This window comes from Heliangelus exortis, chromosome 19 (assembly GCF_036169615.1).
Source record: "Heliangelus exortis chromosome 19, bHelExo1.hap1, whole genome shotgun sequence".
NCBI lineage: Eukaryota > Metazoa > Chordata > Aves > Apodiformes > Trochilidae > Heliangelus > Heliangelus exortis.
In genome coordinates this window covers 11,750,874-11,767,152 of record NC_092440.1, presented here as the reverse complement: position 1 = coordinate 11,767,152, position 16,279 = coordinate 11,750,874, and the positions used below count along the sequence as shown (strand labels likewise).

Here is a 16,279-nt window from a genome sequence, read left to right as displayed (position 1 = left end):
CTCCGCAGCGGGACCAGGGCCCGCCCGCCCGGCGCTTCCCGCTGCGAGCGGCGGCTCCTTCTGCCCTTTGCCCCCTCGGCGGTTCCCCCCGCCCGCCCAAGCCCCTCCCTTCCTGCTGCAGCTTAAGATGGCGGCTGAGGTGGATTTCGGGGACCGCGAGCTCTTCGAGCAGTTGGAAGAAAAGGACGGGCCGCCGCCACCTCCTCCCCTCAGCGTCGAGCAGGAGGAGGAGGAGGGACCCGAGAAAGCTCTGCAGGAGCTCTACGCGCGGCTGCGGGACCGCGAAGAGACGGTGCGGAGGCTCCGGGCGGAGAATATCCTGACGGGAGAGGCAAGGCCTGCTCCGCGGAGGGCGTAGCGGGGCGGGGGGCAGCGGGACGGCGCTCCTGCCGCCGGTTCCCTTCCGGGCCAGCCTTGGCGCCTGCCCGGCCGGGGGTCTGTGTGTGCTTGGGTGGGGAAGCCCTGATGGGTCTCTGCCCGGCAGCCTGGGGCCCTGGTGCGTCCTGAAGGGCGATGGGAATTGAGGTGGTTGGGGAAGGGGCAGCCTCCCGCCTTGGGCCGCTGCCAGCCCGCCTCTCCCTGCGCTGCCGCGGTCTCCTGATTTCTGCTTCCATCGTTTTAAGAGGGAGTTTTCTCTGAAAACTTTGATCCTCAGCGCCGTGCCAGCTCCCCTTCCCTTGGCCGGAGAGGTGGTTGAGTGCTTGGAGTCCCGGGGTGGCCGTTAAACTGTTGGATGTTGGGCTGCTCCTTTCTGTCTGTACAGAGAAAAAAAACAGCTGTACATTCACTTTGAAAATAAACTTTTAACACAGAAATAACTTGAAGCTGTTAAATTGTGGCTGGCTCCTTAAAGGGTTTTTGGGGTAGATACTGTGGGAGAGTGGAATCTGAAATGGGGTTTTTTTAATAGCTTATTTTGTTTGCGAGAATGCATCTCTTACTGTTGGCTTTTTGGTGGCGATTGTAGGTTTTTTTTTAAAAATAAAATACCATCAATCTTAGGGTTCACCCATAGTGCATGTAGTGAATGATGCTATTTGGGTTGGCTTTCATCTCTTTGGCTGGGTTATTTTTGCATTTTATTGTGTTTCCTCAGCAACACGTGGCTGTGTAAATAATCCACTGTGCAGTGAATGGGAGGATCTGAAACCCATTCCTTAGTCTGTGGATTTCTTGTTAGGTGTTTTCTTGTTTGTTTTAATCCTTTAATGAACTAAGGTGTAGGTTTGTCTTCTTCAGAAAGCAATGTTCCTTAACAGTAACTTAACATCAAGAACTTAAAAGGAAGCTGAATATTCTGACTCGTCCTAGGTATGTTAATGCTGTCTTAAAACTCTTCGTATGACCTCTATATGTTTGAAATAGAGTTTGTCTGAGACAATAACAAGGTCTGCCATATATTTTAGATGCTTTGGCTCTGTGTCCCCATCCCTGCTCAGATGTTGGGCTTCTAAAATGCCATTGTCATTCTTTTAAAAGTGTCAAGGTCTTAAAATCTGTATTGCTGTAACTTGGTTTGTATTTGTCTGTGAAACTTACATGGCCCTCAGGGAGTTTTTTGTAAAGTTCAGCAGTGAGAACAAGCACATTAAAATCACTGAATAAATAAGAGATCTTATTTATAAGATTTATAACAGTTTACTGCAGTGAGAAGAAAATTCCTGTTGTGTGCTGTGTTTTGTTTTCTTTCTGCCACCAGGCAACCTGCTTTGCTGGGCAGAGCATGTTTTCTGTTTAAGTGAATATGAACTTCTCAAAAGGGCAGAACTAATATTGTGCAAACTTTCCTCTCTCCACAGACCACAGGCTCTTTGCTGTGATCAAGTGGACAGTAAAGCTGATCTGGTAACCACTGTCTGTGTCTCTGTTCTGTTCTAGTGGAATCTCAGTGGAAAGCTCCAAACTTGATGGACCTCTGTTGCAGATTTTATTTATGAACAATGTAATTTCTAAGTAAGTACTTGCCAAGAGCAAGCAATCCTGTCAGGAAATGGGATGTTTGGATCTGTTTGTATTTGCCCAAAGGATGCTTTTATGTTTTATTCAATAACATAAACTTGTTCATGTTGAAGGGAAGAAAGGATAATGAACAATATGATAGGAGGTCTGTTGTTTTCTTTAGCAATATCAGTTTTTATCCTGAAATGTGACTTCTAGGAACTCGGTCTGAGTCTGAATAGCAGCTTGAGTTTAATGAATGTTGTGGGTAAATACAGTAAATGAAATTTTTCCTGCTTCTGAGTTGATTTTTTGCCACGTTGATATCAGGGTGCTCTCTGATAATACATTGCATTTTTGTTGGTGGGGGCTGGGAGGAGGACAGGAGAGAAGTTAACTGACCCTTTTCTAAGTTCTTCAGTAGATGGTAAATGCTTAAAAATAACTAAAAAATACTTTTGGCATATATTTCAGTCTTGCTTATGTCTTCATCCCTGTGTACTTCTTCATTTCAGGCAGTATCGTCAGGAAATAGAAGATTTTGTTTTTAATTTGGTTCGGAAATATGAAGAGGAGAAAAGAAGTGAACAAGAAAAAGCACACTTCAATGTGAAGCCACAGGTACTTTAAAACCCAAACTGTTCCTGATGCTCCTTCTCTTCCTTTTTAGTGAGAATAATGAAATGCTACACTATGAAATAGCTGGACTTTATTTTTTTTCCAGTTTAATTGCCAATTAAACTAATATTTTGTGAAAGAATAGAAGCTATATTCCATATTCTGTCCCTTTTACATACTTGAGTTATTTAGGAGCTCTTCCTTTTACTGTTCTTTTAAAGTAATTATTTGCATTTTTACTTTTCATGTCAGCCCTCCAGTGTTCTTTTGGAAGAGAACTGTAAAACAGCAAGCTCGAATTCTGTTAAAAAAATCAAAGAAGCTTTTAGTGTAAGTTTTTGACTATGTGCTCTTCAATGGTAGGTCTGACTCCTCTTTCTCTATACTTTATATACACTGCCATTAAGAAAAGTTGTGTCATTTCATATATCAGTGTAATAGCAGTTAAGTTCAGCATGTTCTGGATATATCAGTGGAAAAAATACTTTATTTGTACAGGTGTGGGCGTGTATCATTTGTAAATTCTTACAGAGTGGGGGAAAAAAACCTGAAAGTATTTCAAGCAGTGTAAATTTATAGAAATGCTACCAATCTGACCTAAGTACTGACACATTTCTGACAATTCTCTGACTTTTTTTCTACAGGTTGTAGGAAGTGTTCTGTATTTTACCAATTTTTGTCTTGATAAACTGGGACAGCCTTTATTAAATGAGAATCCACAGCTGACAGAAGGATGGGAAATACCTAAGTATCCTGTTTACTAAACCAAGGGGGTTTTTCTATTTGTCAAAACCAAAGAATGTTAGTTGGTAAATTGAACTCAAATTTTGTTCATTTCTAGCAAAACCCTATCAGTTGTTACAGATGCAAAGTTACAATGAGTCCTTCATGCCTTTTTCTCACAAGGTACAAATATTTGGATACATTTGGCTCCCTGTTTTGCAGAAGGCTTGTGCCTGGGGACAGGGAATGCCATATCCCCATAAATTCATCTTGGGACTCTAGGAACTTTCTGAGCCAGTCTGCAGTCAGGTTTGGAATGACAGCTCATTCCAGGTGTAAGAGTTCTTCCTCTAGAAAATCTGATATTTGAGAGAAGAAAAGGCCTGAGGAAACTCAGATATGCTCTAAGGTGATTTTTTCCAAACATGGGAGTCAGTGGGAAGGTCTCCTATGGAATGCTCTTAACTTGCATCCATTTTAAAGTTGGTTCTTTGCTGTTTATTCAAGGCAGTGTTGGAAAGGTGGAAATGAGGGAAATGTTAGAAAAGTGGTTTTGAATATTGTACCCTGCATGACAAAAAGAAACAGGACAAGAAATTTCTCCATTTTTCTCAATCTCCCCTGGTTTTCCAGTATTGCTTCTTCCCCAGAATGAGTCAGGACAAGACCCAGTTTCATGGTTGATTTCTGGAATTTCTATTTACCAGTCTTGTAAGAAACATTATTTCCTAGTGTTAGAAAAAATTACTCATAACTGAACAAAAATTGCATATTTATAAGCTGGCTAACCTGGGTTTTCTTGTGCCTGCCTTTGACTGCAGTATGAACTGTACTGTAACTTGTCCAGAAGCAAACCCAAGTAGTATGGTACCTGGCTCCACATACTTGAGAAGTGAGTTACATTTCTGAAACTATATCAAAATCTGTTATTAAGATTGCTGTGTAGCATAGCAGAATTATTCACTTGAAACTTCCTGCCTGTGAACAAGAGGACTGGAGTTTTAGCAAGTGCTGATAAATAGAAAATTTGGTTATTGGATAGAAATTGGGGAGGAGGAAATAACTTCTCTTAGCAAACAGTTCATGGTGGATCCAGTTTTATAGTTTATAATATGGACATCATATCAAGGACCCATCTGTAACTTATATCCAGAAGAGTTAGTGTTCTGTTCAAAGCACTGTGAGGTTTTCACTGATATTTTAAACAAGACTGAAATTTTGCTTCATCCAGTAGCAGTTCCTTATTGAAATCTAAAGATATCAGCAAGTTTTCAGCCAGATTCTCTCCCTAGATGGACAAGAAATACAAGTAAAACCAAAAAGGTTTGTATTATATTCTTAAATATCAAGTTTTGAGCTGAAAAGTTCAGATGTACACTGTGATTATTCCCCAGTATACTAAACCCTTGGACATACTTGAGTTTAAATTCAGTAAAGCAGTGCTGAGCTTTGCAGTCAGTGAGTCTCTCTTGTTTATTGACTTTTTTTTAGGAAGGGCCTAAAGATCAATGTGTAAAAACTCTGGAGTTTGTGCTTAGTTCCTCTGTTGCTTGCATTTTTAGTGATTGCTTTGTTATCCTTGCACTGATGTACAATCATCATTCCTCCTGTCTTGTGGAACAACTCCTGTCTGACTCAGTCTGTCTTTAAGATCATTTTACAGGCTTCTGCATTGATTGTGTAGCTTTTATGCTAAAGAAGTAAAGCAAATTGAGTTTCCAAGCTTGTGTGGCCTTCACAGCATCCAAAATCACTGATTTTGGGTGCACTGAAGTCCAGACAAACTTAAAGTGGGAATTTCAAAGGCAAAGGGATGTGCTGAGGTAAAATCTGATTTGATTAGAGCTACCACTTGGATGAAAAGCAGATTGAAGGGTTATACTTGTGATCTGGGATGGTGATAAAATATTTGGATCACCACAGAAGGTTTGTTTGAATACTGTATAATTCACTTTATTGAATTAGAGACTTCAAGAGGTTGGAGTGTCTGTGTGTAGGGGGTTTACCCTGAGTTCTCATCCTTGTGTCACCCTTTTGTCTCCACTTTTAGTTCCCATCCTCAGTCAGTAAAAGTGAATATTGAGAAAGGAAATCTTTCTCTGAATCTTGCAAGAGATTGGGATTTCCCCCTCTATAATGTTAAAATGTTTGCTCAAATGCTGGGAATTTACTAGGGCAATTGATCTTGAAGGCAGCTGCAGTTAAATCCAGGTTGTCAGAGCACAACTTCACATTATGCATAATTTGTTCAAACTGTGGCTAGGGTTAAAAAAAATACTGAAGATATTGTTTTAATGTCTTCACTTTCCTTCCTCTGGACCTCGGCTTTAGTCTGCAGGTTTTGTTTTCATTTCTTTGCACTATCTAAGCAAATATTTACCTATTTAATCAGAAGCAAAAATCCCTCTGTGAGTACTCTATCTGCAGCATGATGCAAGGAAAAGCTTTTCTGCCTCTTGGACAGTAAACTTTTGGATCAGGTTGCCTAGAGAGGTTGTGCAGTCTCCAATCCTCAGAGATTTTCAGGACTCATCTGGATAAAGCCCTCAGCAACTTGATCTGATCTTGTAGCTCAGTCAGCTTTGATTAAAGGACTGGATTACAGATCTCCTGAGATACAGCCTGAATTCTTCCAGGGCTGTTCTATTGCCTGTCAGAGGAATCAACCTCTATTATGTGGGATAGAAAAGCTCCATTTCTGGTCCTGCTTTCCCACTCTAAAGTAGGCCCACTGTACTTTCTTTCTTCACCATGTGTTGTCATGTATCCTTCCCTTCCTCCCCAGTGTTGTGCCTGTGCTTTTTCTCATTTCTTGTGCCCTCCTTAGGACTGTAAAATAAACACTATTCTGGTGCTCTGTTTTTGAAGATTGACATAAAACAGGCAGTTTAAGAGGAGCAGATGATAGCATGTGAAATCAGCAAGCAATGCTTATTTCTAAGTCTAAACCAAAAAGTCACACAAGATTTAAAGTAATTAAGTGCACTTGGCATTGCAAAATGATTTTCAGGGTTAATCTCTTGTGCATTTTTTTGAAGCAGGCCAAAACCTCACTGTTTCAATTGTGGTTCTGAAGACCATCAGATGAAAGACTGTCCAAAGGTAAAGTCTGCAGCTCTCCAAGAAATGTTTCAATGTAACTTCATAATGAGATGCATTGGGGTCAGGATGTACAAATGATTATTAATCTCTGTTGATTAGCTTGTATGGTTCATACTTGTAAATTCTGGCATAATCAGAATGTAAATTAGTTTTGTAGCATAATGGTTTGAGTATCTCCTTGAATTTATGGAGGGATATTTTTCAGGGTGAACAGTCTTTCCTCCTGTTCTAGACATCTGCTAAATCCAATGCAAAGATGTTTGGGTTTTTTCTGATGTGGTTTTCACTACAACTGTAGTTGTATCACATGGCCATGTGATAAAGCACCAAGCATGCTGAGAGCCAGGAGCACCAGTTGTATGTTGGGTGAAGGAGTGCATAAATTGTGAATTGTCCAAATCTGAACTTCCCAATTGTATTATCTTTAAGCCACGAAATGCAGCTCGCATAAGTGAGAAGAGAAAGGAGTTTTTGGAAGCTTGTGGTGAAGCAAGCAACCAGAATTTCCAGCAGCGTTATCATGCAGAAGAAGTAGAAGAGAGGTTTGGAAAATTTAAACCAGGAGTAATTAGGTACCTCTTTTCTTTCCATTAGCTGTTGCACTGCTTTTCTGGGCTACCTTTTCTACCTTTGGAGTGCTAGAAATTACTTTCTGGAGTTCTATAAATCCACCTGCTACTCTTAAATATAGATGTATGATGTTCAGATTTGTTTCTAAAATAATTTTTTTTTAATAGATGTCACAGATACTTATCAAATGAAAACTCATTGCTGGCTTAATAGTCCTGCCCTTTCCTATGGCACTTGCCCTAATGTAGGGAAGTTAATTTTACTCTTTGGCTGCTCAATTTGCAGATACATTATTTTCCTAATAAATTAATACATTTAATAAATTAAATTTAATAAATTAAAAATGTGTGCAAGATTCTGAAAATTTTGAGCTTTGAGTGTCCCTTCCCCTCTTTCTCTCTCTATGCAAAATGTTTTTAAAAATCCTAATATGGCTGTAGCAGACTTCAGAGAAATCATCAGTAAATTTAGTGTTAAGTTCCACCTTTCCTGTCATGACAGGTACAGTTAAGGCCAGCAACAAGTCTAGTAAGTTGGTCTCATAAAATATTTAAGCATATGTACACTTGTATGGAGAAATTAAAGTTTTAAAAGTTATCTTTAATGTCAGAGCTGGTTTTGACTTTAAATTTTTATATCTGGTATTGACAGGCAACATAATTTGAGCTAAAACGCAGTTATTTTACCTTGACTGAAATTCAACAAAATGTTCATAACTTTTGTCAAAAATCAGTTATAGATTTTACTAGAGGACTTTCTGTTTTCTGTTTGGTTTTTTAACTTAGTGGGGAACTTCAAGATGCTCTTGGTGTCACAGACAAGAGTCTTCCTCCATTTATCTATCGCATGCGTCAGCTGGGTTATCCTCCAGGCTGGCTCAAGGAGGCTGAAATGGAGCACTCAGGACTTGCACTTTATGATGGAAAAGGTGGGAATGTGCAGTGAGAGTGCAGTTTTACAACTACTGTACCTAGTTTGTAAACCTTCACCTTTCTGGGGGAAGAGTAAGGGGGTTGTAAATCAGTTTTTTTTAAGTAATGAAGAAATCCTGCTCTTTCATCTACCTGTGACAGTGAACCAGCTTCTGTAATGACTGGATTGCTGAGATGAAGACTCCTTTTCAGTGTCATTTCACTCAAACCAACCCTTGATATTAGAATGTTGGAGTCAAATTGTGCTGTCAAATTTACTCTTCCTTTTTTAATAAGCTTTTCATGTGTTTTATGAAAAAAACACTGTACTTTTCCAAAGTTCTGTAACTTCTGTTATTGCCTTTGTGAATTACAAAGCCTTCTGTCTGTACTTGCATAGCAAAATAATTCTTAAATCCCAAGGATTTTTTCAGTAATGTTCTTAATTAGCCTCAATAATAATAATAATAATAATATTTTGTTATAGATGATGGTGGAACAGAAGATGAAGGATCTTGTCAAACAAAACGCATCACTTATGATGTCTCTAAGTTGATAAATTATCCAGGCTTTAATATATCCACTCCAAGTGGCATCCCAGATGTAAGTGGCTGTCCTGCCTTCTAAACAATTAACATTAGGTTAACATTAGGTGCTTTTAGGTATAGAGCATTTTGTATTCTGCATCTGACAGTTACTGAAGGTGTTATCATAAATCTAATAGCAGTTATAGAGAACTTCATCAGACCAGTGCATGACCACTGGGAAGCTTTGTAACAGCTGAACAGAATGAGTCATATCCAAAGACCCACTGCACAGAGCACACAAGGAATCTTCTTTTGCTGCTGCACTTTTATTTTCAGAAGTGTTTTTACCTGCTGTTAAAAAGAAGTACGTTTTGTTTTGCAACTTTGCATTTGCCCATTTAGTGGCCTCCACATAATGTGTTTCCATCCAATTTCTTAGCCAGATTCCTTCCTCAAGTTTGGGGGGTTTTTCTGTTTTCACTAAAAAGTAACAGTTTGAATTTCAAAGTAAGCCTTTTCCATCTTAACAGTTATTCCAAGACAGAGTCTGTAGATATGTTAAAAATGTTTAAGAGTAGTTGCTATAAAATGGCTAATAAGACATCTTGTAAAGAGGAGGTTTTTAAAAAAAATCTTTTTACTCTGATAAAACAGGTGTTTGATGAGAACTTGAATTCATCTTGGCTTGTATTCTCTCAGTGTTTCTGTTTTACTGCCATGTTATTAACCAACCATATGCACCATGTTTGGCTTTTTTTTTTTCTTCTTTTTCTATAGGAATGGCAGATGTTTGGTTCCATCCCCATGCAGCCCTCTCAACAGAAGGATGTTTTTGCTCACTATCTTTCTAATTTCCATGCGGTGAATATATCTCATTGTTACTTGCCAAAAAAATTGTCTTGTTCTTAGTGTAGCTACTGATGATTTCTTGTTAATATTTTCTTTTTCTCCCCAAAGCTATAGACTTTAGTATTCTAAGCCTGCCAGGAAGGGACATGCCATACTTGTGGTGGTCTCATAAGATCTATGTGCCCAGGAATGCACAATCTTATCTTCTGCCACTTAAACCTGACCTAGACTGCAGTTCTGTTCAGTTGCATTAAATCTCTGAAACTTCAATGTCTTAAGTTACACACTGGGTCACCAGATGATCATATAGTTACAAAATTGCTTTAAGTATGTACTTACAGCTGGAAATACAAATTGTACAATTTATTTCTTTTGTTTTCCTGGGCTGTTTCTCTTCAGCCAAGTCCAAAATCTAGCAATAAAAGAGCTGCAACTCAGTCAAGCTCTCATCATTCAAAACGACCAAAAGGAGACAGCGTGGAGGTACCAGCAGCTGACATGGACCTAGATTCTGGTATAGTTATTCCATGTTTTTTTCCCAGCATTCTATGTTCCTGTGCTTGTCATATCTTCCAATACCAGGCAGTTACTTAGAGTATGCTCAGAGCAATTAGGATGTTGGGTTATAAATTCTGATCTCTTTACTTCAGGTGTATCCTAAACTTCTGTTTAAACTTCTCCAAATTGTTAAATATTGGGATGAATTAATGTAGGAGGTTACAAGCTCATAGCTTCTTAAAAATGAGTCATACTCACAGGAGGACTTTACAGTGTTATTTAAATCTTAGAATAACTGGAGAAACCCCTGGCTTTGTTTTTTTTATTTTCTATGAAGAAATCCTCCAGTGTGTCTCTGTGGAAGAGGTTTGATCTTAATACATGCAAGTGTGTTGTATTTTGGTTTTTTAACTTGAGTGGCTGGCAGAGTTAAAAACCCCAGCAACACAGTTTCAGCAGACACTAAAACCTCCAAGAAGTTTGTTCTGTTTCCACAGAAAACCAAGGATGAGAAGACATAAAACGAGTTAATCAGAGGATTGGTATTTTGAATCTTGTCCCAGTCAGATTTCAGCTTCTAAAAGATATTTTTCAATCTGTTCCTAGATCTGGAAGTGTCCCAGAGATCTCAGACTCAGAACAATTTTGAATTCCAACCTCCACTGCCACCTGGACGTCCCTCCATGTCAACTCCTCCTCCTTTACCACGAGGAACTCCTCCACCTCAACCTTCAACACCCACCCGCACGCCTCTTCCTAGGACTGCTCCACCATTGAATGCTTCCAGTGATAATCCCCAGCCAAAAATAGTGGACTCAGTTATGGATGAGGATACCTTGACCTTGGAAGAGTTAGAGGAACAGCAGCGATTAATCTGGGCAGCACTGGAGCAGGCAGAAAGCACCAACAGTGACTCTGATATTCCTGCTGATACACCTTTAACTGGGAATTCTGTCACCTCGTCGCCATCTAGGAATGAAGTGGATCTTGTTGCAGAAGGAAGGTCATCTGATAAGGTGATGACAGTGGAAACTGGGTTTTCTGACATCAGTGAACAGGTGTCAGAAAATGAACCTTCTGTAATCAGTCATAATCCAGGAGATAGTTTACTTAATTTAGAGGAAAATCCTGACAATACCAAAGCTGAGGGCTTGCTGGATGACACCACACCTGCTCCCAGCAGTGCTGTTAACAATGGAGAAAATACTGGTGGTCATAAAATGGTCACAAGCACTGAATCACCTGCAAAGAACTCCAGTCTTGTTCCTGACATGAGCAAGTTTGCTGCAGGCATAACACCATTTGAATTTGAAAACATGGCAGAATCAACAGGTGTTTATCTACGAATAAGAAGTGTGTTAAAAAATTCCCCAAGAAGCCAGCAAAAGAAAAAGACTTCATCCTAACTGGTCTTCCTTTGTTTCATTACGTCCAAATCCCTGCTTCCTTCTCTCTCCAGTTTTACAAACTTGGTTAAACTTCCTTATCCTTTTGAGGGAAGGAGAAAATCTTGACAAATGCAGCTCTGCCCTGTTCATCTTTGGAAGAGAAGTTGGTGCAGGGCTTCTGTATTGATCAGGACCACCAGAGCACATAGGAAATAGAGAAGAATCTTCCCAAATTGCATTCTTCCACTGAGAAACAACAGGACTGTTGATCTGTTAAGAACGAGTTGCTTGCCAATACATGGAACTCTGAAAAGAGGAGTTTGTGGTTTGCTGTTCTTTATTTTGGCAAAGATTTATATTGTCCTTGAGTTTCAGGTGGATTGGTGATGTTTTTTAATATCTGTCCTTTGTGTACAATAATCTATACTTTATACATTTTGCTAATTACCCTGTAGATAATTTTAATATATTCAGAATGTTTTTTAAAATGTCTAATATTAAGATTTCCCACATCAAAATCCTGGCAATTGGATGGAAATAATCAGGGATTACCACCATTATAGTCACCATTTCAAATACTTTTATAAATTATTTATGTGGGTCATTTTTAATTACCACTGTATCTTTTGTAACATCATCCTTCATGTAAACTTGCTGTACATACATGTTCATTGCTGTGTACAGAGGTTTAATAAATGACCTTTTATACAAAGATTTTCTTAATGGGAGTCCTAAGCCATTAAACTGATAATTTTTTTCAGTCAGCTGCTGAAGATAAATAGAAAAAGAAGCTGATTAAAATGAGGATGAATAAAGGTAAATATTTTAGAAATGGTGACAACGTTGGGTTCAGGTTTTCATAACCAAGAAGCTGATAAAATTATTTTAGCTACTTAGAACCGTGCTGTTCCATTCCATTTTCATAATCTGAAGAACCACCCAACTTTCAAAAGTTCAACAGTGTAATAATTCTTCTGATTAATTATTCTAACACTTTTTTTTCCCCTCCTCTTGTCTTCAGAGGGACAGTAGATGAAGTGACTGCACGTTACTTGCATTGCCAACAGAGGGAGTGGTAGATTGACTTAACAGAATGCTCTGGAGCTGGTAAAGCATTTGTCCTTCTATAAATGCAGGATAAAAAAGCCAAGTGAGGTGCATAGTAAACCAAAGTATTTTAAAATATCTAAGAAAATACACTCAAAGGGATGTTCAGAGGCCTTTTTGATAAGATAACTTCGGGACTGAACTTGCTCTCCTAAGGTTTTCAGCTTTGCAGGTTGTACATATTCCCCAAAGTTTTTGTGATATATGATCTCAGCACACTCTGCTTTTGAATGATTGAGAACCCCAAGCTTTTTGTAGTTCAAGCTTTTGTATTTATTTCCTTCTTTTCCTCTAAACTTTACAGAAAGGGAAAACCAAAGAGTCTTTATATACAAACTGCTTGTTTTCTGAGAGGCTGAACAAACTTTTTGCAGAACAAACCAATTCAATTTCTCTGGTTACATTTGGAAAGCAATGGTCAAGGTAAAGGTTCATTTTGTGTGCTGAAATGAAAGGCTTTTTCTTTTAATCCTTTATAGGAAAAATAGTATTATTTTCTGTAACAGGAATGGAAAACTGATTAATACTTTGCTTCCAGCTGCCATGAACTTGACAAAGTCTGTTAAGAAGCAAATAGAGATCTTTTCTCCTTGTCTCTTCCTCCTGTGGAACTCAAGGTTGGTAATGACAGTTTACAGAAGCCATTGTGTGCTGCATCATTCACAGGTAGATGATAGTTTGATGCAGGGCATGAGGTAATGATTCCAAGTGTACACACCTTTTTGGGTGTGTTGAGGAGCTCATATTTTAAACATGCAGCTCTTCCTCCACACCTTAGAAGATCCCTTTTTATGGGCACTTATGAAACAACTTCTTGAGTAGGACTTGCAGCCAAAATATTACAAGAGTAGCTGAGTACTTCTGCTTTGCTTACAGATGCTTCAAGATAAAAATCAACTTTATATGCTTAGTGCCCTTTAGTGCTCTGTTCACAAATTCTTAATAAATCACCCTTCCACTTTACTTGACAAAAATAGATAAGTGTTTATACAAATGCTCAGACTTACAAGTAAAATAGCTGCTTATTGTTTCCAAGATGTATACAGAAAGTATTAGAGAATGGGTAAAATCTAGTTTAAGCAGTCTATTTTTACAAGGCTTTGAATTTTGAAATATTCAGTATTTTTTTATCATTTTGGTCACTCTTGTATTTGCTGCACACAAACTACTTGAGGGTTCTTTTCCATTTTTGGAAGATACATCTTATATCTAAAGCAAAAATTATTTGGAGCATCTTGAAGCAGCAATGGGCTGTGTTTGGATCCACAGTTCATATCCAGTGGAATTTTGCTCCAAAGTAAGTAGACTAACTAGTTTTTAGTCAGCAAAGGTGTTTGTCCTTTACCTTTAGCCTGCTACAACTGGCAGCATGAGCTGCATGCTGTCACACTGGGGTACATGCTTGCATTAAAATTCCCACAACTGGGATTGTTCCTAATTAACATAACAAAAAGATGTAGCCTTTTGTAAATACCAAATTGTCTGTGTGCTCAGAATTAGGGTTTTATTGCTTTTGTGCTTCTCTTGCAAACTGTTAGCAGATGTTTAGACTTGTTCCTTTTAGTCTTGATATTATCCCTGTCTGCCTTGAATGTTTTTAAAGGTAAGTCAAGCATTATTTTGTACCTGTGCTCATTCTTTCCTAATGATATCACTGTAATTAATAAGTAGGTGATGTCAGTGTTTTCCTATACAGTCAAAACCTGTATGATGGGTTGGTTATTGATAAGGAAAAGTAAGCACTTGATTAGACTGCTAGCAGGGGACTAAGAAAATGCTGACCCTGGGAGCTGCTTGGGGCTGGTTAATGGGAAACATTTGAGTTAGACACATGTATCATAAATTGAGCACTCTTCTTCCTTTTTTTCTTATTCTATCCATCTTACACATCTGGAGATGTTTACTTTCAAGTCTGAGGTTGTCAAAATCTAAACCCTTTTCCACTAATAATCTGTATAACCCATATATTAAAACAAAAAAATGTATCCTGTTAGCCTAAAAATGTCTTTGCTTACCTGGTAAAGCAAGACATAGCTGAGAATGGAATTCTGCCATCTGTTATTCTTTTGCCTTTCAAATTTTCAAGAAAACTGATAAAATCTCCTATAATACTACTTTTTTTTTCAAAGTAAGATTTCTGTAATGCGTGTTTTCTTCTCAGAAAAGCAGCCAGACAGGAACTATTTTTTTTTCCAGTAATTAATTTGAAATAAGGGTACTCTTACAAAATACTCAGCACTTAGAGGTACCTTTAAAATTGTTCTTCCAAATCTTATTTCTCAGATTGTCTTCTGTAGTGGTGCTGATGAGTATGGATAATACTCTGAGAAGATCAAGCAGAACCAATAAATAAAACTCCTGTTTCTGGCTCTGCTGCAAGACATACAGTTAATTAGGGATGGGGAATTAATCCCTGCTGGTTCTCTCATGGTTAGAAATGAACGCTTCTTGTTCTCTTAGCTATTTATCTACACTCCACTCTTCCTATCAAGTGCTGTATATTGTTGCTGCACTGAAGATGCTTGTAATTACTGAATTTTTAAAATCTGCCAGCTGTAACTACTCAAATGGGATTTGTATATTGAAGCTGCAATCAGATCCCACTGCAAAGGCTAAGAAAAAGCTGAATAGCAAAGTATTTCTAGGACTTTTAAGTCACATTCCCATGGTGATGGGTGTGGCATAATAACCTAGATTAGAGTTTACTACAGTGAATGAGTAATAAAACTTGTCATGAGGTGGGTACAGTGTGAGTGGGTGTCACTCACATTTTCCCACAGATTCCTGTTGGCATAGTCCTGATGTTTGTTAACAGCATTTGGCACAGCAAAAAGCATTTAAAAATGCTTTTGTACATCTGAAAATACACAATCTCTTCAAAATATTCAGGGGATCAGTCAGGTGAATAGTTGTCTCTCTAAAAGATTTTTATTTCTAACTTGCATTTTTATAACCTAATTCACAGTGCTTAAAATGTCACAAAAACAGAAATAGCTGAGATTCTAGAAGACACCTGGAAGACATGTTAGCTGCTAAGAAGATTTTTACTGCAGATTTTGTAAGGCAGGATAGCTGGGGGGGAAAAAAAAAAGAAAAAAAGAAAATGAAGGGGAGGAAAAAGCTGCAATGCAATTAGTGTTTCAGATGCATTGGTAGTTGCCATGGAGCTCAGCAGCACCTTCATTTTGTAGCATGGCTGTAGTGCCTCTGGGAAGTAAATGCCATTGAAGATTGATGCTGTTTCTAAGAATATGTTGTAGAGTCATAGTTGTATTTTGGGGGGTGGGAGGAGGTGAATCAGAGGTGGCAAGTGGTCTTGATCCTTGGAGAAGCTGCCAAACAGGATGGATTTAATAACATTTATTTGTGTGTGACAATTGGACACTACTTAAAATTCAGTTAACCACAAGCAGCTAAAGATTCGACATAAGATTTTTTTGGGTAGCATATATTTAGCTGCCAGCCAATGACTGAACAAAAATGTGTTTACCTTTTCTTTAGAACTCACCACTCACAATCAGTCAAAGGCTTCCAGTTTTAGTGGCACAAATTTAAAGCCAAAAATTGTAAGTATGAGGTTTTAGGACCTCATCTTTGGGATCAGCATAGCTGTAAATAGATGAACAAAATGTACCACACAGGTTGAAAGGGGAGGGCAGAAACAATTTTTCCAGGTGTTAAAACATTATTGAAGAGAATAATTTGAATTCTAAAGTAGGCCTTGTGGCCAGGATGCCAGTACTTATGGTGGCATCCTGAATCTCCCTGGAGCATCCAGCAGTTCCTGTTGTTGTAGGGTTATGAAAGTCTATGGATGTTGATTGAGCTGATCATGCAGTTCAGAAAGAAGAGCCACTAGGATTGCAATCAAACATTCTGGCTTTCAATTATATTTATTCCTTTATAGTACCATAATTTATAGTACCAGGATGGGTTTTTTTATAACGATTGCTGCTAATTGGATGTGAACATACTAGATGTTGTTACCACAGTCTGCATAAATCTCCATCTAAGTGTAGACTGGTACACAGAAGCTGTCAACCATTTC

At 38.5% G+C, this 16,279-nt stretch overlaps 1 protein-coding gene across 5 annotated transcripts; it reads left to right on the top strand.

Annotated features, from left to right (window-relative positions):
- The first annotated feature begins 89 nt into the window (after positions 1 to 89).
- Positions 90 to 11,836, top strand: ZCCHC8 (zinc finger CCHC-type containing 8). 5 transcript variants are annotated; one of them, XM_071762865.1, is made up of 14 exons: positions 92 to 316; positions 1,271 to 1,311; positions 1,879 to 1,953; positions 2,454 to 2,559; positions 2,809 to 2,886; positions 3,201 to 3,304; positions 4,537 to 4,602; positions 6,321 to 6,381; positions 6,811 to 6,953; positions 7,737 to 7,879; positions 8,350 to 8,465; positions 9,167 to 9,250; positions 9,638 to 9,752; positions 10,343 to 11,836. In XM_071762865.1, the coding sequence occupies exons 1-14, from the start codon at positions 128 to 130 to the stop codon at positions 11,140 to 11,142; spliced, it is 2,121 nt and encodes a 706-aa protein (XP_071618966.1). In that variant the 5' UTR covers positions 92 to 127; the 3' UTR covers positions 11,143 to 11,836. The 5 variants fall into 5 exon arrangements, with proteins under 5 accessions (XP_071618967.1, XP_071618966.1, XP_071618965.1 ...); XM_071762864.1 differs by having other exon boundaries at positions 6,318 to 6,381; XM_071762866.1 differs by lacking the exon at positions 9,167 to 9,250 and having other exon boundaries at positions 90 to 316; positions 6,318 to 6,381.
- The last annotated feature ends 4,443 nt before the right edge of the window (positions 11,837 to 16,279 follow it).

Bases quoted from the DNA above. Each gene is read 5' to 3' on its own strand.
- ZCCHC8 (XM_071762864.1), top strand. From the start codon at position 128: ATGGCGGCTGAGGTGGATTTCGGGGACCGCGAGCTCTTCGAGCAGTTG. The intron at 1,954-2,453 runs GTAAGTACTTGC...TCTTCATTTCAG, and splicing joins ATGAACAATGTAATTTCTAA to GCAGTATCGTCAGGAAATAG. The intron at 9,753-10,342 runs GTATAGTTATTC...ATCTGTTCCTAG, and splicing joins TGACATGGACCTAGATTCTG to ATCTGGAAGTGTCCCAGAGA.